Source organism: Ascidiella aspersa, chromosome 9, assembly GCF_963924565.1.
Source record: "Ascidiella aspersa chromosome 9, kaAscAspe10.2, whole genome shotgun sequence".
NCBI lineage: Eukaryota > Metazoa > Chordata > Ascidiacea > Phlebobranchia > Ascidiidae > Ascidiella > Ascidiella aspersa.
The window spans coordinates 19,717,168-19,740,020 of record NC_139455.1 but is presented as its reverse complement, the minus strand read 5'-3'; the positions used below and the strand labels follow the sequence as shown (position 1 = coordinate 19,740,020).

At 38.1% G+C, this 22,853-nt stretch overlaps 2 protein-coding genes and 1 long non-coding RNA gene across 4 annotated transcripts; 2 read left to right on the top strand and 1 right to left on the bottom strand.

The window, feature by feature from the left end:
- Positions 1-61: 61 nt before the first annotated feature.
- On the top strand, positions 62-2,141 carry LOC146133470 (uncharacterized). Its single transcript, XR_014501683.1, has 2 exons — positions 62-183; positions 1,948-2,141. It is a non-coding gene; the product is annotated as an uncharacterized LOC146133470 (long non-coding RNA).
- Positions 2,142-4,319: 2,178 nt separating this feature from the next.
- On the bottom strand, positions 4,320-7,040 carry LOC146133469 (uncharacterized). The gene is made up of 10 exons (XM_083397755.1): positions 6,946-7,040; positions 6,307-6,444; positions 6,042-6,250; positions 5,838-5,975; positions 5,530-5,758; positions 5,297-5,471; positions 5,063-5,163; positions 4,837-4,996; positions 4,524-4,773; positions 4,320-4,462 (listed from the first exon to the last, which is right to left on the bottom strand). Exons 1-10 carry the CDS (start codon positions 7,038-7,040, stop codon positions 4,320-4,322), a joined length of 1,638 nt encoding a protein of 545 aa, XP_083253881.1.
- A 5,483-nt stretch (positions 7,041-12,523) lies between these two features.
- On the top strand, positions 12,524-19,332 carry LOC146133468 (serine hydrolase BPHL-like). 2 transcript variants are annotated; one of them, XM_083396979.1, is made up of 8 exons: positions 12,524-12,615; positions 13,494-13,603; positions 14,249-14,415; positions 15,241-15,394; positions 15,769-15,932; positions 17,389-17,495; positions 18,478-18,612; positions 19,092-19,332. In XM_083396979.1, the coding sequence occupies exons 1-7, from the start codon at positions 12,539-12,541 to the stop codon at positions 18,578-18,580; spliced, it is 882 nt and encodes a 293-aa protein (XP_083253105.1). In that variant the 5' UTR covers positions 12,524-12,538; the 3' UTR covers positions 18,581-18,612; positions 19,092-19,332. The 2 variants fall into 2 exon arrangements, with proteins under 2 accessions (XP_083253105.1, XP_083253104.1); XM_083396978.1 differs by having other exon boundaries at positions 18,478-19,332.
- The last annotated feature ends 3,521 nt before the right edge of the window (positions 19,333-22,853 follow it).

Here is a 22,853-nt window from a genome sequence, read left to right as displayed (position 1 = left end):
CTTTTTTTCCCCATGAAAAAAAAATAAATAGTTTTCTATGAGTGAAACTTTCATTCGCTCGAGCGAAACTGCCATGTTGGGTTCCTTTCAGATGGAATAAGCAAAGAGGTGGTCGCAAGAAAAATATCGACATTAATCTCTTAAATCCTGCGTCGTTTTTAAACCAAAGCGATGCGCGGAAAGGTAATTAAAGCTTTCTTATTCGAATTGTCTTGCTTAATATAATGTTTTTTTAATGATCACAAAGTATTGTGGTCTTTATGCCACATGTCTTTGCAAAATATTTGAATGCTAAAATTTCATCGTTTATGTGTGTAGTACACAATTTATAAAATTATTGTATAAAATTGAAGGATTGGAAGTGATTTCCCTACCATTGATTTTATATACTTCCATTTTATAATCTTTAATTATATTTAACATGTAACAAACTTCAATGTTGCACTGAATATGTGAATAATAGAAATCACCTTGACCCTTGCAAGATAAATGTCGACCTTAATTCCTGATCAGTAACAGCAAAATAATCTAGCAAAGCTAGCAATTCAGGTCAGACACATTAACCAGATCTTTTTAAGATCTGGTTAATGTGTCTGACCTGAATTGCTAGCTTTGCTAGATTATTTTGCTGTAACAAACTTCAAAAAATATTTTCTTTGAGTAGCTTATTAGGCGATGGTATAGAATCCTACACAGCGTTGAAACAATTATATTAAACTAACAAATGATTTGGCTGGGGTTTGTACAAAATGCTAACCCAAATAATATTTGAAACATATGTTCACACATGTGTGTGTTAACAACTGAGATCTAGCCCTTCTGAAGCTGCTTTTTGACCAACAATAACGGCTTACATATTATTAGTACATCTAAAAGCCATTGCAGACTCACCGAATCTGTCGATCAATAATGCAAGCTGAGCAGACTAGAAAAACAACTAGCCTGCAGTGATGTTCGAACTCACGGCCTCCGGTCGTCGCTCTACCAACTGAGCTATGCAGGCTCAGAAGGGAACGAGTCGAGAAACAACCATACGCCAATGCTTGCTCAATCTTTTAGTACAAGCAACTTCATAAAGGGGATCGCCAGTATCATATCATTATACAATGAAACTGAAGTTGCTTGTACTAACAGATTGAGCAAGCATTGGTGGATGGTTGTTTCTCGACTCTTTCCCTTCTGAGCCTGCATAGCTCAGCGGCTTGAGCGGAGGTCGTGAGTTCGAACCTCACTGCAGGCTAGTTGTTTTTCTAGTCTGCTCTGCTTGCATTATTGGCCGACAGATTCCGTGAGTCTGCAATGGGTCTTCGGTGTTCCAAACAAATAATGTTTGTGTCAAAATTCTAAACAAGTGTCGTATTACAGGACTTGGCGCTAATCTAGAAATATTTGGGTTAGGGTTCCGGGGTCATAGGGTGGGTTATGCAACCTATTATATATTGAATGTAATAATACTGGACTTACCTAAATGCTAACTTGCACCCTAACCCAAATATTGTGCGTTGATTTAAAATCAGTAGAATTCTAGATCGGTGCCCAGCAATTTATATGAAATATGTTTAAAGTTGGTACTGTTTTAATTACTAAAACCCTGGTTCTAAAGAAATATTTTGATCTTAATGTTTGTTAACTAGTTTACATTTTGTGGCAGGTGTTCAGTGTACACTCTTCATTACAAAAAGAATTTGTTTAGACACCTGAATTGGTAAATTCTATCCGTAAAACCTTAAGGCATAAAAGGCACTGTTCACCAAATATCTCTTAAAAGTACCAATACCATTAAATGCACACTCAAGTGTTTTGTCACATCTTAAATTTTGGTTGTAGGTGCTTTTGACAAACTATTACTAAACTTTCCCCACCTAACATTTTTTACTGATTAAGTTTTATTGCCAAGCTGGCATTATTCAAAGTTTTGTGATAACATTTTAATATTTTATTCAACAGTGGAAGAAGAAGCGTATGCGTAGATTGAAGCGTAAGCGCAGAAAGATGCGAGCCAGATCCAAGTAGATCTCCACCTTTTGTTTCAATGTTCAACGAAATGTTGCCACCGCCATCCAACCACAACTAAATCAGTGCTTTTATTCATCGTTTCAGATAGAGTAATGGTTGTGAATACAATTTTGATGGATGTTGAATATGAGTTTCAGTTTTTGGTAGATCTGGTAGCAATCTAACAACATACTTTGGTTGTGCATGAACGTTTGGGCAATCTCTTTAAAATATTTGATTCAGGAATACTTTTTATTTATCTAAATAAATTCCATTTAGTTTCGATTTTAGAGTAGGGTTCGGGTATAGACGAATACAGTATTGTTACTATATTTATTCTTTAACTCGTTTCGTTGTTGAAACAAATCTGGTGGAATTCTAGACCACTTCCATGCCTGAATTAATTCAGTGTAGTTCATATTTGAGCGTACCTGACGCTTGTAAGAAAATAGTTTTTTCTCCTTTTGAAAAAGCGCGTTCTTTAACGATGCACGTGGTTATGACCGCCACGCCGTATTCGCCTTAGAACAGTGCTTCTCAACCTAAGGGTCGCGACCAAAAATTGGGTCGCTGTTTGATTTGGTTGTGTCGCCGACCGCAGTAGCTCACATGTTTACACTAATTGAGATTGGTTCTGAGCAAAATTTTTCTTAAAGAAAAATTAAGGAAGCAATACAAATAATGTCTTGGAATAATTATTAAAATTCGAAATTCTTTATGCTAATGCTTATTTTTTCTTCGCTTACAAGAAGCTAGTTTTTATTTCGCTTACAAGAAAAACCAATTGGGTCGCCAAAGCTTAGTCGTCATACTTACGCTTAATATTTGGGTCGCCGCGAAAAAAGGTTGAGAAGCGCTGTCTTGGAAGGTCTCCACTAAATCTTATTCACATTTCCTCGGCCAGCATTACACGAATATTGGCATGCAGTGCACTTGTTGGTTAGTCATCTGTCTCATTTTTGCTTCTAGCACCCTTTGTAAAATACGAAAAGGTCAAGGTAGCTCTGCCGAGTAAATTATATAACACCCTTAAGAGTGTTATTTCTGAATATCCATCGTACTTAGTTAAGTAAATTGGTGAAATACAGGCTGGTTTATTTTTATTTTTGTGCCCGAAGTCGGATTTGGGTTGTGTTTGACCGACTCCGCAGCCATGGTTTGGAGAAGTGGTTATAGACTCGATCCATCAGAATTAGTGCAGATTTAAGACAATATTTCCACTACCGAAGATTTAAAATGCAGGTCGTGATAAAATTTCAGTTTTAAACAGGTTCGCAGTGCAAAAAAGGGACCTATGTAGCGCACGACTATTTACCGACTAAGAGATCGCTTGTGGTTATTGTGCAATTTACGCTGTAACGGCTTATGCCCCAGATTTATTGTCTACTCGCACCTATGGGAAATAAATTGATTTCAACAACAAGTACTGCGTTAGTGCCTTGAAGTCGTCAACCACTCGTTTCGACTGATCGATTACTGACTATACTGGTAAACAAAATTCAGTCATTTTTTTCGGGTTTATGCAATACTTTTGGGAATGTGTAGGACTGTAGTTGATATTTTTTTTTCAACAAATAAGTATGAAAAAAGTAATATGGCTGATTATTTTATAAAATGTTGTGTAAACAGTCGAAATAAATGTATATTGGGCACTTCCCCCCCTGGAATTTCAAAATGCGATTATTATTATTATTTGTAAGTGTAATACGTACCACTTATAAAGGTTAAAAATATTATACATTATCCATCGCCCCCAGTGGCGTATCCAGGGGAATGGGAGTTTTACTTACCCGCTCTTTTTGTAAGTGATATTATCGTTTTTTGTTCGTTTTTGTCATGATTTAACAAACTGCTAGAAGCGGCGTGCGTTTTAAGCAATTGGGTCACGCATCTTAATCTAATGCGAAACCAAAATCGAGCGCAAAACGCCGTTTTTCGTCTTTTGTTTGGTCGACCGTAAATCCTGGATAGTTTTTCACTTTCGTTATTTGTTTAGGTTGACTAATTAGCAAGGGTGTTTCTTTTTTCTTGCTAAAAAACGTCAAAATAGGCGCAGTATGTTATTGTTCCTCGCTGTTCGGTCTCTGCGATAACCACAGCTTGTAATTTGGCTGACTTGGCACACAGCTCGGCGCAATTGTTGCGCTAAATGTGACAAGACAACACCCGGGAAAACCGATCTTCGTTTAGTATTGCAGGTGGTGAAAGGCGGTTTCGCAGCTGGCGCCTGACAGGATTGTTAACGACGCACGTGGTCGCAAAATCAGGAAACGCTACAAAACAAAATGCACAAAATTCATTTATTGGGAAATACGTTGCTTTTTTTACAAATTATAGTTTTCAGCGTGCTTCTGACGGGGCGATATCACGCGAGAACGATAAACGCGCGACATGATAAACGAAAGCGTGACGACGCAACAAACAGAAAAAGTGGCGATCCCGACCCAAAGTATCACCAGAGAGTAATCTAAAAAGACAAAAGCGATGTCTAATAAACTTTAAAACTATGGAGAAATATATGGGGGTACCTGTAAAATTGCCTGTGGTAGGTTGGACAAGAACCGGTTTTACAGTTGGCAAGACGATGTCGTCATGAAATGTGAAATCTCCTTTGGTTGTTCCGTCCAAGTAAAGCTGCTCGATCCTTCGCCCAGCGGAACCCTTGATAATGCTAATTGGCCCCAAAGTGGCGAAAGCAACGTTCTCCTCGCTTGGCAGAGATCGCTTCTTGCGACCAGCGGACGAGCAGAAGAAGTTCACAGTCCCATCATTACAACTCTGTACAAGTTTGCACATTGTAACAGGACAAAGTTGAAAGTAGAAGATAAAAACAATGCCTACAGTGAGGTCGCGAGCCATGCAAAGCAGCACTTTAACGTGGATGAAGATGGTAGTGCAGCTGGCAGCTTTGGGAACCTGGAAGTTGGCGCAAACCGATTCCGGCGAGGATTCGTCACCAGATCGCATCCCGAACTTGAATACTTGGTTGGGGCGTTGGCATCTTGATGAAAAGCAAAATTAATTTATTTAATAAATTTACAGGAACTTTGTGGCATTACGGACCTACCCTCCACTGGCCATTGTGGTGAGAACGTCGCTGCTGCTGAATGGGTCGCTGCTGCAGGAAAGAAACATTTGCTCTAACGTGGCCACAAAGTCGGGTTTGACCTGAAAAGCAGCAAGGTTGTTTGGTTTAGTGATGTTATGGAAAAACAAGTTAATTTGATTTTTTGTTTGTAATACCGTCAAATCTTTTTTGGTCAATAACATAAACATTGCAGTTTACCGATAGCCTACTCACCTGTCCAGTGATCACTTTTACGTTGACGTGGATCACTTGGCCGATCGTGTACATTCCGTAATCTTTAACAGTGAGATACGAGGGGCACTGGGCAGGACAGGAGTCGATCTTGCACAAGCTAAACTCGACCGAGAACTTGCCGGAGCGTCCGATGCGTACAGGGTCTTGCTGGATGCTAAAAAAGACGGCTGTGTTACCTTGAAAGCCTAGTATTACGTAAATGTACACCCTACATTGGTTGCAGAGCTGTGGTGACTGCGTAGTCTCGCGCATAGACGCAAGTGAAGTTGATGACTGGCACCGGCATGTCGAAATCGGCGCCAGTGTCCCGATTGATCCACAGCTTGTTCTCGAAGGGGATTCCCTGATCCGTCAGAGTCGGGTCGCTGCTGACGAAAGTTCCGCAGTCGACAAAGGGGAGGGGAATTTCGACGCGGAAGCTTCCATCCAGAGTGATTTCACCTTGATCAGAGGTTTGCCATTTTAGTTATAGGACATTAAGCAGTAAAAAGTCCTAGTTGTTCGGAATATAAGGTCTTACCAATGCATTTATCTTTGCTGGCGTAATCTGGAGACACGTAAAACACGCTGTTGCCAATTCCGCCGTCGAACTCCGCGTAAAACTTGTCGGAGACGGCGATCGAAATGTCGGACTCGCCACAGCTCACAACAGGAATAGCTGTAAAAGCATAAACACACATAACAAAATCGAAAAAGGACACTGGAGGGTATTTATATGCCTCACCGATATCACAGTTCTTTCCGATGAAGCCGGCCTGACTGACGCACTGGTAGCCGAGCTCATGTTTGCAAGAAAGCTGGCACACGCAATCCCCAGCGCAAGGGTTTGGCGAGCAAGCGTCGTTCATGTCCGAAGTTTGAATTACGGCCTCTAGCATTCGACCTTCCATGCTCGAGGTCATGTTGACGCGACACGCAGTAGAGTTGACGTCGCTGCAAAAGTTTGACAAACGTGTATAAATACACGAAACGTTGACAGTATTACCTACAGTTGCACGCAGATCTTCTTTTCTCCGCAGGCAGGCTCACAAATCGGATTTTCCTCCATTGCAGAACCCTCCTCAGAGCCCTCAGCTATTCTCGCAATCTTGCTTAAAGTCGTGTTTTGGCATTCTGTCCGGTTGTCTCTGTGTAACAAAAACAAACACAAAGTACTACAAAACAACTCAAAATTAGCAACGACGAAAGTTTGTCGCGGTTACGTCAGGCATCATTAAGACAAATTAAACCCTAAATACAAGTAAAGGGACTGATCAAACAATATCAAGGCGAGGAGTGCAATTTACCCAAAATAAGCAAACAGTTTTACCAATTTCAGTAAAGTGTTTATTTTCATTTTTTATCAATTTATTGACTTAGAATTTTCTGCTATGCTACGCTAAAGTTGGGACTTATTTTACAAAATCAAGTTACTCGTATTCGAAAATCGTTTAAAAACACTCTCATTTACAATACAACATTGTGCAGACATTTTTAAGTGGTAAACTTTTCATCGTAGCTCGACTCGACTGTGAGGCTACTTATGACACGGAAATGGACTTTGTTATTTACTGTTATTTTACTATTTTACAAAACATCCCTTGACTCTTACAACCCTGTGTATAAACATTTCCAAGCGGTAAACTTACACAGCCACACAATACTGGTTTTCTTGACACGAAGGTTCGCAAACTAAGACGTCTTCGCTGGTGGCGGAGCCTTCATCCACGTGATGATCGCCCATCGCAAGCGAAACGAAAATAGAACTAACCAAGAAAAACCTGTAAAAAATCAAGAACGTTTTCTCTTTTTTTCTGAACTGCTAAACGGTTCATAGTTGGAGACTCATTACAAAGTCCTGCTTCACGGAAATCTTTAGTGAAAGGTGAAAGATTTACACATTGTGGAATTCCGTAACGCTTTAATTCTATGAAATCCTGTAGCATAACTTACCATAAACAAAAGGGAAGCTTCATTTCGAAAGAAGAAATGTAAACTAATAGCTAGCAAAAGCAAATTAAATTAACTAAAGATTAACGGAAAAAATCCACAGCAAGTATCCTCCAGTCAAACTGAATCTCGCGTTGGAGAACTGAAAATGCTATTTAAACGATTTGCGTTCGGTTGGAATGCTAGTTGCTGCAGCAATTAGCGCTGGAAATGCCTACTCACGTCTTTCCTCAGGCAACCAGGTAAAAAGTAGGTGAAAGGTCGACTCAATAGACCTATGTGTCGCAGCACGTTTTTCGGGTTTCTGAACAAGTTCAGAATCTTTTTGGAGGTTTAATGTTTGATCAGGATGTTGTTGTTTGCGAGTTTTTGATAAATCAACATGCGCACAACCACGACTGCTTCAGAATAGGGCTGCGAAGTCGATTAAAAACAACCCGAGTCCGAGTCCGACTCGGTCCAAAAAAATACACCCGAGTCCTGACTCCGGCCAAATGTAAGATTTTGTCGAGTCCCGAGTCCAGCTCTGACTCTACAGCCTGTATTTTACCCATTTACGCAACTAAATTAAGGTGGATTTTCTGCAATCCACTCATATTGATGTCATAATTGATCCACCCGCATTACATGGTTTAAAAACATTTCACATTTGCTATTACACTTTTACAACTTACATTTTGCCGTCTTAACAGTTTTAAAATTTGATACTGCGCATGCGCACGTCAGATTCGGGACTCGAGTAGTTTTACGCGGTCTTACTCGAGTCCCGAGTCCGACTCCGGCAAAAGAAACCGACTCCGACTCCGCAGCCCTGCTTTAGACCAGCGTAAAAGATACGAGTCAAAGTGGATTCTTTATTTGCAAGTTTGTTGAATGGTGACCTTTTAATATTTTAAACGAAACTTGAAATAGAAAGTTTTTTTAACCGGAAAAATATGTAAGCCGTAAATCGAATGTACTAGCGTCCTATTGTTGTGTTTTTTTGGGGCAGGTTTATCCGGTTTTTTTTTCAGGGTGTGGTATGAAATCTTCTGAAGATGTTATCATATAGAGGTAGCCTACACGTAAAAATGTGACATACCGTACCGGTAACAAATTTTTCCGCCCCTGCACTTGTTATTTAAAAGATATAGCTATGGTTTGTAATCCAGGGTTCGCTATCGTTAGTCTACACCAGTGCTCCACAAACTGTGTGCCGCGAGACCATGCCGGGTGTGACGCAATGTTCCTGGATGTGCTGCCTTTTCAGGGTTTTTTTCACAAAAAAATCAAAACGAAAATGTTATATGAAGGCGGGCATTTTGATCTTATGCAATAATTTTAATGTAACTTTATAAACTTTCCTTAATGGGCCATTTAAAACTTTTTTAAAACCTATGTCACGTTCAATTGTTTTGGAACTTCACACAAAGTTGAAAAGGGAGATTATCCACACGCTTGAAACCAATAAAGATAATTGTGAATGTATTTTTATTTAGTTTTTTTTTAATTTTGGCTGCTGTTTCAAAACTAAATTAGACAAAAAAGTACAATGTACAATTAATTGTCAGGCCATTTTTAACTATTCTACTAAAAGCCCTCAATGCTTTCTGATCCGGTAATGCAAATGGGACCCGGAACACACAATAGGACCTACAAAGCAACAATAGCCTATATAAAACAGAATAATCTACAATACCATAGTAATAAAACCAACGACATATAAAGCCAAAGGCCACTAATATCCACGAGAGAATAAGATATAAAATCGCCCAACAAATAAATAAACCTGTCGGAATAAGCAAGTCCTAATTTCACGCAAACAAGGCCTTAATTTGCCAAATAATGCTGAAAACTGTAGGAGTGTATGGGACGATCGGGGGAAATCGGTCTGGCATCGGATGTTTTGGTGTCGATTTTTCGGCGCTCTAGTTTAAACGGCATTTACGGCGCCGCTGTTTGGGCATTAGGTCGTTATAATTGCCACTGTTTGGGGTTAGTGGTGCTGGGTAACAGGTGGGTATACAAATTAACTTTGGGTTAGAAATCGGTGGAGTCGGTAATAAAATTTAGATTTAGTGGTGAAGTTTGGGGTTAGGTAAAAGCTTGTATTGGCCATTATTTTAACCTTTAAAGTCTTATTCTGACGGGTTTAGGACTTCTTAAGACGTTATTACGACCAGAGTTAGATCAATTGTAATTAAGCATTTAATTACAGTTTTTAATGTAATTGTAATGTAATTAAAACATTTATGGGAGTAATTGTAATTGCAATTGCAATTGAACTGAATTAAAGTAACTGATCCAACTCTGATTAGGACTTTTATTAATTTGGTCTAGGGCCTACATGTTATCAGTGTAAAATATTAAGTAAAATTACTGATATGCTGTAGCGTCATAAGTAATAATTGGTGGATAACTTGGAATTTATCGTATTGCATATTTTTACCTCGTTTATTTTCACATAAAACCTGTCTTTTATCGCTGTGACGTAATGGAAATTTACTGTTATTTTGCCGCTGGCAAGAACCGTTGCTAACCAAAACATTTCCAGCAAAACGCGCCGTTATGTGATGACACACATTTCTGCTGCCCTAAAAAAGGTTTTTCGTGCTATGACACGTAACCTGTTCCGTCATGCGAAGTGTAAATATATTTATGTGTTGGCGTTTCGATATACCAGTTGGTCGCCAGTTAAATACCGAAAGGTTGTGTTGCTTGCCGGCTTCTGGCTGGCTTGCTAAACACCAGCCAACAAACACTGTGTGGATTTGTAATTAGACTCAGACAATACCCATTGTGGAAGTTGGTGATTGATCGGGGTAAAAGAACATTTAATTGAGACTCATTAAAGAAACCACTTCCTACAATGCCATTATATTCGATATAAGGGAATTTTATTTTGGTCCCATTACCAACTGTGTTTCATATTGACGTTGATGTTGTTCTAATTTCAGTCTTATGGCTGGATTCCCCTCGTTTATAAACATAATTGGCCGTCTTTATGAAGACCGTAAAATAGCAAAATCAAAAGATAAAAGGATGTATATTTCAACAGGTGAGACATGACCACCGTGCTATCTGACTCCACTTAATCGAAACTAAAACAAACTGCCATTGTAATTTAAGGAGCATACTGTCAGGTCGCTTATAGATTTATTGTACATTCACATAATTCAGCATAGTTCGCAAACACGTCTCACAAGTAAGGCATGCATCTGTTGACTGTAGTGCAGTAGAAAGGACACTTTGACTAACGTTGCATTCAAAGCGAATGCGTTGAGGATTAAAACTGGCCAGTTAACTAGCAGGATGCAGCGCACAGGAAACACGCCAGAAAGACTTTAGCAGACTTTAGCACACGCACAATAAACACAGTACTGTAAATAACAAATACAGACGCTGATTCGCTACACCATCCGCCTTCCCCCAGGAACACAAAAAAAGTTCCTAGCAGTTCGTTGAGCCGCGCTTCTTCTTTAAAATCTTCCCAGGATCCGATCAGAAGTCGACCAACAAACGCAGAACGTCGGACATTTGTGCAATATGGAAACAGCACGTGTTGGGAACCGTGGTGTTCAATAGAGCGAAGAGGGTTCATGAATTCCTTGTCTTGGCGGCCCACGAACAACTCCAGGGGTAGCTGGTTGTACGACACGATGTAACGTCTGAAATGGTACTTGAAAGGCACAATAAACAACAATGCAAAACACTTTTGAATAGCCTATAATGCAGAAAATGATCGTCTTAAAACGCAATTCTAATTTCAAATCGCAAAACTGAAGTTAGTTGCTTAGAGTCTTTTGCTCTAGAATACCAATTAAAAGGGGCAAGGTGCTAATCTCAAAAACGCGAAAACAAATTACATCGCCTAGTCCACATTTGATGGGTTCCCTAAAGCAGACATAATAACCTTGGCGCAAAAGGTTATTCTAGAAAGTTACTCTCTGCATGCTAGTAACTTCATGTGGGCTATATGACGGTTATCTCACACCGTCTGAAAGGTAAATGAGGCATCAAAGGCCTTAGCAATCATGGGTTTATAATACCCAGAGCATTTTCGCTTGCAGTCACAAAATGAGATAAATCTCGCGTTATGTTGGGAATTGGCAACAAGGTTTGGCCTTCTGCTCTGTTTTCCTTCTTATAAATCATAACGGTTAAGTGACGCAGGAATTTCAGACAAAGTGATCAGGTTATTTTGGGTGAGATATAAAAGATCAATCACCATAACACGTGACCAGAGACAGTAGCCGCAGTGGCCTTGACACTTTCGAAGTAACGACTTCTGTAAGTGCTGGTTGAGATAGAATCTATCCGTTTATTGGTTTTGAGATTAGATATCACGAGAGGTGTTCAACCTCGATCGTAATATTTTCACCTTTAAAACTTTACCAAAAAAGGGCCATAATTTCGCAACAATAACTATAACAGTCTTGCGTAACCACTAATTTAAAGCGTCAAACGATTTTTCTCTGCATTACGGCTAATCAAATATCAATTTAACAAGCAATAACGCTGGCATAAACTTGTCAACAAACGTTTCAACAAATCATAACTGATCGGCGTAGCTTAAAAATACTTACAAACGAGAAAACAACGCTAGTAAACCAAAATAATTCATACTTTCTATGCAACCTGACAGTATGCATAAAATTTTATTCAGAAGGATTTATTTGCATGTTCATATCTCAGTCGGGGTCTCCAATGTATATTTCAACAGGTGAGACATGACCACCGTGCTATCTGACTCCACTTAATCGAAACTAAAACAAACTGCCATTGTAATTTAAGGAGCATACTGTCAGGTCGCTTATAGATTTATTGTACATTCACATAATTCAGCATAGTTCGCAAACACGTCTCACAAGTAAGGCATGCATCTGTTGACTGTAGTGCAGTAGAAAGGACACTTTGACTAACGTTGCATTCAAAGCGAATGCGTTGAGGATTAAAACTGGCCAGTTAACTAGCAGGATGCAGCGCACAGGAAACACGCCAGAAAGACTTTAGCAGACTTTAGCACACGCACAATAAACACAGTACTGTAAATAACAAATACAGACGCTGATTCGCTACAAGGATATAAAAGTCAAATTTTCGGCGCCTTATTATATTTGCCTTTTTAGTATTTTCCATCTTTATATATAAAGTAGGTGTGCCGCCGAATTTTTTTTTTAGCTCTATTGGTGTACCAAAAAAAATTCTAAACAAACCCACACTATACAAGGGAATTCACCCACACTGATGTGCTATTTAGCTTGCGACTCTTAACTTCGTATTTGCTGTTAAGTCAAATATTTGCTGATTAAGATGCTTAGAAGTTTGCGTATCGTAAAACGAACTGCCCTACATGCGAAAGCAAATATCTACTTTCCTGTATCAGTAAGGTATGTTTTGGTGTTGAAATATAACCGCATTTCCTTTATAGCCAAGAAGTAAATTGGGCGCTCTTTCACTATTTTACGTGAAAAGTTATGCAAAAAAAAAGATAATAATACCGCATACCACAACGCATATTGTTTTGGTTAGGGTGCGGGTTAGCGTTTGGGTGAGGGTGGGTCAGGTAATATTTTGTTTATTTAATAATAATTTGACCCACCCTCAACCAAACGCTAACCCGCACCCTAACCCAAACAATATGCGTTGTGGTAAGCGGCATTTGAAGAAAATTTTTTTTTATTAATTTTTACGTACAATAGTGAAAGAGCGCCGTAAATTGTACCACTTTTATTTGTGTTAAAGTTTTGGGCGCTGGTCTAGAATCCTACCACAGCGTTGGAACAATTATTAAAGCAACACGCAATATTTGGGTTAGGTTGTCGGTGTTAGTGTTTGGGCGAGGGTGGTCAAGTATTATTATTTAATATTATTGTTTATTTTACCCAAACACAAAGGCTAACCCGCACTCTAGCCCAAATAATGTTCCTTGTGGTAGGATTCTACACCAGCGCCAAATTTTGTTAATAATGGTAAATGTAATTTTAAACTATACAATAGCTCTTTTAAGCCCCATACTATACTATACAATAGCATTTTTTACTTTAGCAGATTTACTTTTTTCAAAAAACATTTTTAAATCTAAAACAAAATCTGACTAAACTCAACAAGCATAACTTGATGCTTATTTAATATTGATCATCATCACACACACTAAAAAGGTGCCGGCTACAAATTATGGCCGTTTTGTAACTGTAGACCCTGTGGTTATCTATAGATAAAATACCTACAGTATTACAAAAAAAATATTTTTATATTTTATTTTTAGAATCGCTAAGATGTCTTCTGGATCAAAGATTCTTGCAAATGGAGTAAATCTGTATTACGAAAAGGTTGGGAGTGGAAATCATGCTTTATTGCTCATGCCTGGAGCATTGGGTCGGTAAATTTAATAGCTATAAACCAGTGGTTCCCAACCTTTTTGTTGTCGCGAGCCCCTTGTCTGTTTTTAAAACCTACACAACCCACATTTCTTTTTCCATTGATTAAAAACAGGAGTAACGGTGACTCAAATACACGACTGGTTGACTAAAGCAAATGTTGTGAACAAAATTGTTAAACTGGCGCATTTTTTTACTCCTTACACTGCTAATTTGTTCGTATTGTTTTGTTTCCTATTAAAATTTCGTTAGACAATTAGTACACAACGACCCTCCTGACAACCTCTTGCAACCCCCAAGTTGGGAACCTCTGTTATAAACTGTACACTGTACAATGCCTGTCTGTACAAATGCCTTGACATTATATATTGTATGCTATGTTATTGATTTCATTTTGAAAATAGATGTATACACTATTGTTAAATTAGATTTCTAAAAACTAATAATTTTTTTAGTAACAAACCCGTCTGACAAGTGACAGCCTTGTTTTGTATATTGTAAAATTAAATATTCATGCATACCATGGTAAATGATAATATTACGAGTTTGTTACTTATAATACTGCTACTAGGGTTTTTGAAAGGTTTAGTTAACATTTTTTAGGGCACTTCAGGATTTAAAAAATATTTTTTGATAAATGTAGGTAGCATCAAAACAGACTTTGACCCCCAAATGAAACTGCTGAACCGTGATAAGTTCACTGTGGTGGGATTTGATCCAAGGGGTTATGGAAAATCACGGCCACCCAATCGGGATTTTCCGATGGATTTTTTATACCGTGATGCTGATGATGGAGCTGCCCTAATGAAGGTCTATAGTGTTTTTCTGTATATCTGTGTATTTCAATAAAATTCTTCTTTTTTGTCTAACACTCAAAGTTAGTTTGGTAATTTTTTTCTTGGCTAAGCCCTACAACAAATCATGAAAAAAAAAGTAAAAAATTTGGCAAACCCAAGTCATTTAAAACCTATAATGTTTTCACTGCCTTTTATAGTGTAGTTTTATGTTGTGTTTTTTCGAAACAAGGCACCAATCAAAATATTTTTATTTTATATATACACTACAGCATAATCCAGTGGTCGGCAAACTGTAGGCCGCAGAGCCATCTTTAGTGGGCCGCGAGTTACTTTTGAATAGCTTAGTGTTATCACGTAGTTGTGGGCCGCGTGATAGCCATACATTCATTGCACTTTGTTTTAAAAGTTGATGTGACTAGGAAATTTTAAATTAGCTCAGCCTGGAAAGGCCCACGTTGTCAAATGTGGTCCAGAGAGCCTGTCAATCTATATGTTTTGCCAACCCTATGTAAACAAAAAATTCCGCGCTGTGAGCGTATATTCTTTGTTATATAGCATGTTTTACATTATGATTTAGCAATGATTTGGGCATCAAGGCACTGTGTAATATTTCACCTTCAAATATCCTGAATCCGACACTATTGTTGTACTGGTTTTATGTAGTGGGCCTTCAATAGCTTTAAAAAGATTACTTTGGGCCGCAACAAAAAAAGTTTGCTGACTACTGGCATAATCAAACCACTATTTTTTTCTTGACCACTGGTTGAACTTTTGTATACGTCTTACATCTTCATTTGTTTCAGCAATGTATGTATTTGGAAATCGTTTTATTTTTTAGGCTCTTGGAATTGGTTCTTATTCGGTTGTTGGCTGGAGTGACGGTTGCAACGCTGCTTGTATTCTTGCTGCAAAGCATAGTGAAAATGTGCAGAAACTTGTTGTGTGGGGTGGAAATTCCTATTTCACGCAAGAAGAACTTATTATGTATCAAAGTGAGTTTTTCTGTGACATTTTGTACTTTAGATAATTTGGTGCAAGACAACGTTTGACTATTATCACATATACTACTATATAAAAATGTCTCATAGTAGAAGTTTTTTAAACAAAAATAATCGCTGTCCAATCTAGATCCAAATAATGTCATTGTGATGGTATAATTTAAACAAAATTATCAAATTAAATAAGCTAAATTAGTCAAATATAAAAGAGAAATGTTTTTCACATTAAATTCAGAATACTATCACCTGTTATCCAGTATTGCAGGTGACCTAAAATTAATGGACATTTCTGCTACTTCTATACTTAAAAACATACACACTATTTAAACTTGAAATTAAACTTTTCCTTCAATACATAATTCATGTAGATGTGCGAGACCTTACATCGTGGAGTGACCGTATGAAACAGCCAATGATTGATGTTTATGGAGAGGAATATTTCGAGAAAACTTGGCATGCATGGGTTGATGTGTTTGTAGCTATGCAGGAAAAATATGCAGATGAATATGGAAATACAGATCTCTTTCAAAATGTTGGTTCAGGGTTTGCTTTCTAGATTACTGATTAGATTAAACTTCATCTCATTGTTAGATGCTTTTTGAAGATAGTTATAGTAAAGGTAGGACTATTCTTTATTTTACTGATATTTAACATTTTTGCTGTAAACCAGTGGTCGGCAACCTTTTTCTAGTCGCGGGCCCAAACCAAACTAAGAAAATTCTCTACTGGCCACACAAAATGATAACTAAGAACTGTGTTATTGAAATGTTAGAACAACTTTGAATTAGGCAGACCTAGGATATTTTTTGCACATGAAAGCGTGTTTATTTACATTTACAGAGTCAATAAAGTGTTGAGCAGAGCGCAAACAAAGGCGTTTGTTTGGTTTAAAATTCGACCTCACATTTCGTCTTCCATACTACTATGAAACGTGTAATAAACTACTTTAAAGGGAACGCGATAACACTTAAATTTAATGTAGCTCAGTGTTTATTAAGCGTTGTGAGTGAAGGCGCACCTAGCAAGCGCGATTTTTTTGGTATACCGTTATTTTTTGTAAATTCCTTGCAAGCTTTTATCACATTGTCGAAAATAAAAAATGTAAAAAAATATGTACCATATTTTTGAATAGGCTTTTCCGTTTCTGTTTCCGTTTTTTTTTTTTCGCGACACGTTTGACAACCTTCCACGGCGCATGAAAACGTAAACAAACCGGACGTAGGATGATCATTTCGCACAAAGCGCGAAAATTTTTTGCACTTACGTAGTTAAAATAGTCAAAAAGTATGTGAAATGGACTCGTGTCTACTTTGTCAAAGAGGCGGCGGGCCGGATGAATTACATCGGCCCGCGGGCCGAGGGTGGCCGACCAATGCTGTAAACCAACACACAACTACCTGAAATATATACCATACAACTTCTAAAGGAAAATTTTTGCGGTGATATTTTATCTTAAAACGCTAAATGCTTAACTATTATTATTAAAAAAATGATAAAAGCTATACATTAGGTTAAAACATCCAAAACTTGGCGAAGTTTAAAAGTCTAGGAATGCATGCATGTATATGCATGCGGCTGCGATCCAAAATTATTGGGATTCCTCAGCCTCACCTTTTGGAAAAATTCCCGTCTAGTCTTGGTTGTAGTGCTGTGCAAAAACACGGCGTGTTTATGATAAGGGACTCATTCATTAAATTGCATGTAAATGATCTTGTTGTCGTTTCTTATACGACCCTTATTCTGTTTAATCTAACCGTCTAATTTTTTTGTTCCGTTATCGCAGTTAACTAAATATGTAGGGCAAATCGTTCAAGGCTCAAAACTAACGTTTATTATGGAAAACGTGGATTTCATTTGTAGTAAAAATTTATTTTGGTCATGATGGAAGTATGTTGAAATAATGCGTTTTTTGCCCCAAATGGGTACATATTTTTAATGTTTATAAAAGAAAAATAATCTCTTGGTTACCTGTTTATTTTACGCTACAGCTTCTGGCAGATATTAAAGCGCAAACGTTGATTGTTCACGGAATGAAGGATGCGCTGGTGCCGCTATTTCAAGCAAAGAACCTCCACAAAAGTATAAAAAACTCGAGGTTGGTGACGTCAGCCACGTTACGCTTTGAGTCCCTCAAAACGAAAAAAAGCCCGTTTAGAATTTTTTGGCCGGTGAAATACGCATGGTAGACTTTTTCTTTTGTTTTGGTAAGAGATGTAAATTATCAAAATAGTACGAAGGGTAGACTGAAGGCCATAGCAGACTCACCGAATCTGTCGATCAATGATGCAAGTAGGACAGGCTAGAAAAACAACTTGCCTGCAATGAGGTTCGAACTCACTACTTCCGGCCATACCGGGACCGTCGCTCTACCTACTGAGCTGCACAAGTTCATAGAGGAGCGAGTCGAGAAACAACCATGACGCCAATGCTTGCTACAATCTTTTAGTACAAGCAACTTCACACAAAAGTGAAGTACAAAGTGGATTTTACCATTCAACTTATTGTTAAATGTAATCAGCAACGTAGACACACAGTGAAGTACGCCACGATAACATCCTATTTAAATCAAAGGGTTCCGCCTAAGTCAGTGGTTCCAAACCTTTTTAGCTTACGGACCGGTAAAATTCCAAAACAAATTTTGCGGCCGGTGGACCTTCAAACATCAAAATCAACCCAAAATGCAAATATGACAAAAGTATGCAACTTAAAAGCAAACAATGGAAACTTCCATTCAATTAGCCATTTGCTGCTGTCTCTTTGATCTTTGATATCATACGTGTTATACGTGGTTCTATTGAAGGTTTTTACATAGACCCTTCAACTGGTCCTAAAATTTAAGACTTAAACGAGTAGCCTACTTTTAACAGTTGGGCACAACACTCGATAAAGTCCAAAGTAGACCATTAACTCCATTTTACTTTACAATGTTGCAATTACGAAGCTGGCGAAGTTCTAAATTTGATGGACAAGCCTTCAACATCTTACATTTTATAGTTGAGATTTAAGATTGTAATATATTTGGCGGACCGGCGGTTGTGAACCACTGGTCTAAGTCATTTTATCTTTATAACGTTCAGACTGGAAGTTTGGAATGACGGAAAACACAATCTGCATCTTCGCTATGCTGAAAAGTTTAATAAGCTACTTGAAGATTTCCTGACGTCTGCTTCTCGTCTCTGAAGTCGTAGCAAATGGCCTCTAATCAGCCTTTGGTATAATTTGCTTTGCCCCGCATAACACATGCAATGTCCAGGGAGTTTGTTGTCGGATATGTGGGGTTACTACGAGGCGGCACTTGCGAGGGTTAAGCAGCACTATTACCCTCTTAATTAAATGCCCGATCATGGTTATATATTTTTTGCAAAACTAGCAGATATTTATATAAGCATATAATTATTAATATATTATTACTTTACTTTGCTATGTATATGTATTTTACTTTACTTATGGGAATGGACGATGCCAGTGTAGGCGAAATATAGATTCCTTTAAAAAATGTCTGATCCTGGTTTTACGCGGGTTTTTAAACTTTGAGTTTTATTGTTTATATAAGTATAGAACGGTAGTTTTTCTATATGCACTTTTCAACTGTCTAATACTTTTTATATCGTCCACTGTCATCCATTTGAGGTGCACCTGGCAAACCAAAAAATCTCCAGTTGCACAAGGCAGTTTGCAATTTTGTTTCTAGCCGTGCCGCGTACGAGACGTTTCATCTCCACCGTTGCGGAGCTGTGTACTTTACGCTACAATAGTGATTGCTCATGCTCTCGTCGATAGCGGAGTGTAGCGTATTTTACAACATATTTTTACGCTACTTAAATGACATACATTACCTGAATACATATAGATTGTTTATAATTTTAACCTTTCTGATGAAGCCAATTTTTACACGATGCAAAACGGCTTACGCGGGGCTGTTAGCCTTCAGGCAAAACCTCTAAACTCAGCCTCTAAAAACGCTACTTTTTATATGCAGGATGTGTTGTAATTTTGCGTTTCTAAAGAGTAGGTTGATATGGTTCCCCGTCGCTAATATAAATTTAATTTTACAGTTTCATGTTATATTTGAAGATTAGACAAAATTTTAGCTAAACAAGAGCAAAACTCATAGAAATTAAAATAAATATTAATAACGGTAAAAGTAATTAAAAACGTTCTACTGAGGTATACATCTAAAAAGAGAACAAGGAAAACCAAATAGGCCCGATTCACTGCAGTTAAAAATTAAACCTAAAATTTAGTATGCTTTATATCTTACATCTACCAAAATCTTCCTTTTAATATTCCAAGGCTTCTGACTGGAAAACCGTACTGGCCTTGCTGGGAGATAAATGCGTGTTTTGCGGATTGTGTAATTTCATATAGGTTACGTCTTTGCCATAACTGGTTTCTCCGAAATTAGCTAGATACTTTGTTATCATTTTATTTATTCCATTAAATAGCCCTTTTTTATTTTTCTGAACTTTGACAATTACCACGGCTTTTGAGTTGAGTGACTTGAGACTTAGGATGAAAAGTTGTTAAAGACATCGAATACGTCAAAAGTTTACAGTCAAACGCTGCGTCGTTTTGACTGCCTCGGATGCTAGTCCGTGTGCTTATGTCCTTTAAGACAGTGCTTCCCAACCAGTGGGTCGGTGGGTCGCAAAGCTAGTTCCGGTGGGTCGCAAAGCATTTCTAAATGTTACAGTTTTCTATTAGATCGGGAAATTATTGCATTATCATTGCGTAACATTTATGCAAAAATATCACAAATACTTGACAATTAGATGTGTTGTGTTGCAATAACTATTTCAGGGTTGCGCAGCATTTCATTACACTAATAAACTACATGCCAATGGTGTATTTCATTGTTACAGCGGGACATTGTTAAGTTAACCGTTGCCCGTACGTAACATTCTCTTAAACCTGAAAAGCAACAGTAGCATTATCTAACGTTTCGACGACGCTTGTTGTTTACTTCCATTGCCGCCGAAACATTTGACAATTGACCTTTGACGGGAATCCGCATAGCACATCAGAGGCACACACCAGTTGGAAATTAAAGCAAAAAAAACAAAACATTGTTTGTTTAGCTAACGTCGGTTTTATCAGGTAAAAACATCTTTTTGAAGAGAAGTCTAGCCTCTCAATAATTAGTTTGCAGATTTTCTAAGCAACAGACGCACAATTTAAAGCACATAGAAAAATCTCCAGAGAATCTATGGTAGGCCTACCATATGTCCTCTTTTAGGAGGATTTGTCCTCTTTTCTCAAGAAAAGTTATTGGTCCTCCTGGGACGCTCAAAAATGCCCAAAGTCCTCTTTTTTGCATTTCGAGTTGGTTGCTTCTACTTTCAACAAGACTTTTCGGCGAGACGTTGTATTTATTTCCGAAAAATTACTGTAGTCATTAAACATGCTGAATTGCTGGTTTAAAAAAGGTTTTACAACAAATTGCCCTACCAGCCCTACCTTCTTGATTGTTATTGCAAACATTGTGCCAGAAAGATTGCAACCGAACCTCACATGTAAAAACGCTCATTAATAAAGCAAAGGTTTGAGTGTTGTAGGCCTAGCTAGCCTATCATTGATGTTACTGTATGGTAGGCGATGTTTTTATTTCTTACAGAAGCTTGTATAGTTAGTCCATAGCATACAGGTGTGTCGAAGTTGCAGCTGCCGAAGCCACCATGGCATTTCATACAGTGGAGCACCATTATAGCTATAAATCTAACGACTGCACCTCTTTTACTTGCCGGCAAAAAATGTCCTCTTTTTGGGTGTTGAAAATGTGGTACCCCTAATCTATGGGTGCTCTATAAAGTCTTAGTTTCTGCTTCGGTTATATTGGTTTGCAAATCAATGCGTTAAGCTCAAATTTTATGCAAAATGTGACTAAACAGCAACAAACGGTAAGCTTGGTGTTATAGTACTATCGTCAAAACTGCGTATCGCGGGTTAAGCGCAGTAATGCCACCTCTCATCAAAGGCTAGAATAAAAAATAGACATACGAAGTATGCATGTTTTTGCAAATTGGATTCGGTAAACAGTGCCATTTTTAGGCTTTAACATCGCAAATCTGTTGCCCAGCCGACTTCCAGGATGTGGGTAAAATGTGTTGGTCTCTCTCCTGGAATGGGTGCGAAAAATGTTGATTGATAGTGTCACGATCTACTCTGGTTGAAATCCAGTCCGTTCACCATACGCTAGTGCAGTTTTGGTCACGAACCTGTTTTAGCTTTAACAGCTTTAACTTGGGAATTTTGTCAGAAAAATGCGTTGCTTTTTAAATTGGCAAACGCGAAACGGTGAGATTAATAAAGTAGGGCATCTTAGCCTACGTTGTTTGTTTTAATACAAAGGCAATTCGACGTTTTAATACAAGCTAACAGGCAAACTACTCGGTGTTACTTAAGCCGAATTGGAATTCACCACTTTTATAACGTATGCAAGTAAATTTAGCCTAAATGTTAGTCTCCGCAAAACAGTTTTTAGTGAGCTCTCGCGAACGTTTCGGTCTGCTGACTGTGGATTGGCAAGGCTGCTGACTGTGGATATTGGTAAGGCTGCTGACTGTGAATTTTTTGCAAGCTTGCTGCACAGTTTACTTTCGTGTAAATGCAGACTTGGAGAGGTGGCCGCAGAAACTAAAAGTGAAATATTTTGGACTCGAGTTGGTTAGTTGGTCCCAGTAGTGGGCCATGACGCTGTTTTCAGTGGGCCACAGAGCTTTGCATACAGCGATATCAAAAATCATGTAATTATGAACACATAAGAGTCCGACAGATAAATAGCAAACACTTCAACCTAATATTATGTTTGTGACATTATTTCTTTTTACAACGTGTTAGGTTTTGTTTGCGAGCAGTAATTCTGCTGGTTTAGGACAGTTCCCGTAATTGTGTTAGTTGTGTTCAAGGGTACTTTTTACTATGTCAAATTGTCGCGAAAAATCAAGGTTGGTATTTTGACCTTATGCAATATTCCAGGTGTAAGAGATCGACCGTGCGCTATTGCAAGGGAGTACAATTTTTAGGACTTTGACTGGATTCGAAAATTTTTAGAAAACCGCAAAATCAGAAGATAAAGGAATGTAATACGTAAAATTTTCGCATTTCACTACACAATATTCATTTTTCTATTGGCTGCCCATCATATTTGCTGATGTTGTCGATCAGCATATATTTCGTAGGTGTGCTGCCGATTTGTTTAGCTGTTGGTGTGTTGCAATTACAAAGGTTTTAGGACTTCTTACTTGTTTAATGCTTTGTAGCAAAGTTAAGATTTGAAACTGTGGTTTGCCGGTGGCCATTTTGAACGTAGCTAAGTAGAGTAATTATATTCTCTGTGATAGAACGTTGACGTAGTTTCGAATAATGTATATGTTGTACTTATTGAATGTCGTGTAACTTTGCTATAGTGCGCCAAAATGGCTTATTTTTTGCTGTAGTGGTTTTTAATTACAGC

What these genes read in the sequence shown, in the direction of transcription:
- LOC146133469 (XM_083397755.1), bottom strand. Translation starts at nt 7,040, where the DNA reads ATGGGCGATCATCACGTGGATGAAGGCTCCGCCACCAGCGAAGACGTC. An exon ending in AAGAAGATCTGCGTGCAACT is followed by an intron (nt 6,251 to 6,306) that starts GTAGGTAATACT and finishes AAACTTTTGCAG; the next exon opens with CGACGTCAACTCTACTGCGT. An exon ending in GCATGGCTCGCGACCTCACT is followed by an intron (nt 4,774 to 4,836) that starts GTAGGCATTGTT and finishes AAACTTGTACAG; the next exon opens with AGTTGTAATGATGGGACTGT.
- LOC146133468 (XM_083396979.1), top strand. Translation starts at nt 12,539, where the DNA reads ATGCTTAGAAGTTTGCGTATCGTAAAACGAACTGCCCTACATGCGAAA. An exon ending in GCTCATGCCTGGAGCATTGG is followed by an intron (nt 13,604 to 14,248) that starts GTCGGTAAATTT and finishes TGATAAATGTAG; the next exon opens with GTAGCATCAAAACAGACTTT. An exon ending in AAAAGTATAAAAAACTCGAG is followed by an intron (nt 17,496 to 18,477) that starts GTTGGTGACGTC and finishes TATAACGTTCAG; the next exon opens with ACTGGAAGTTTGGAATGACG.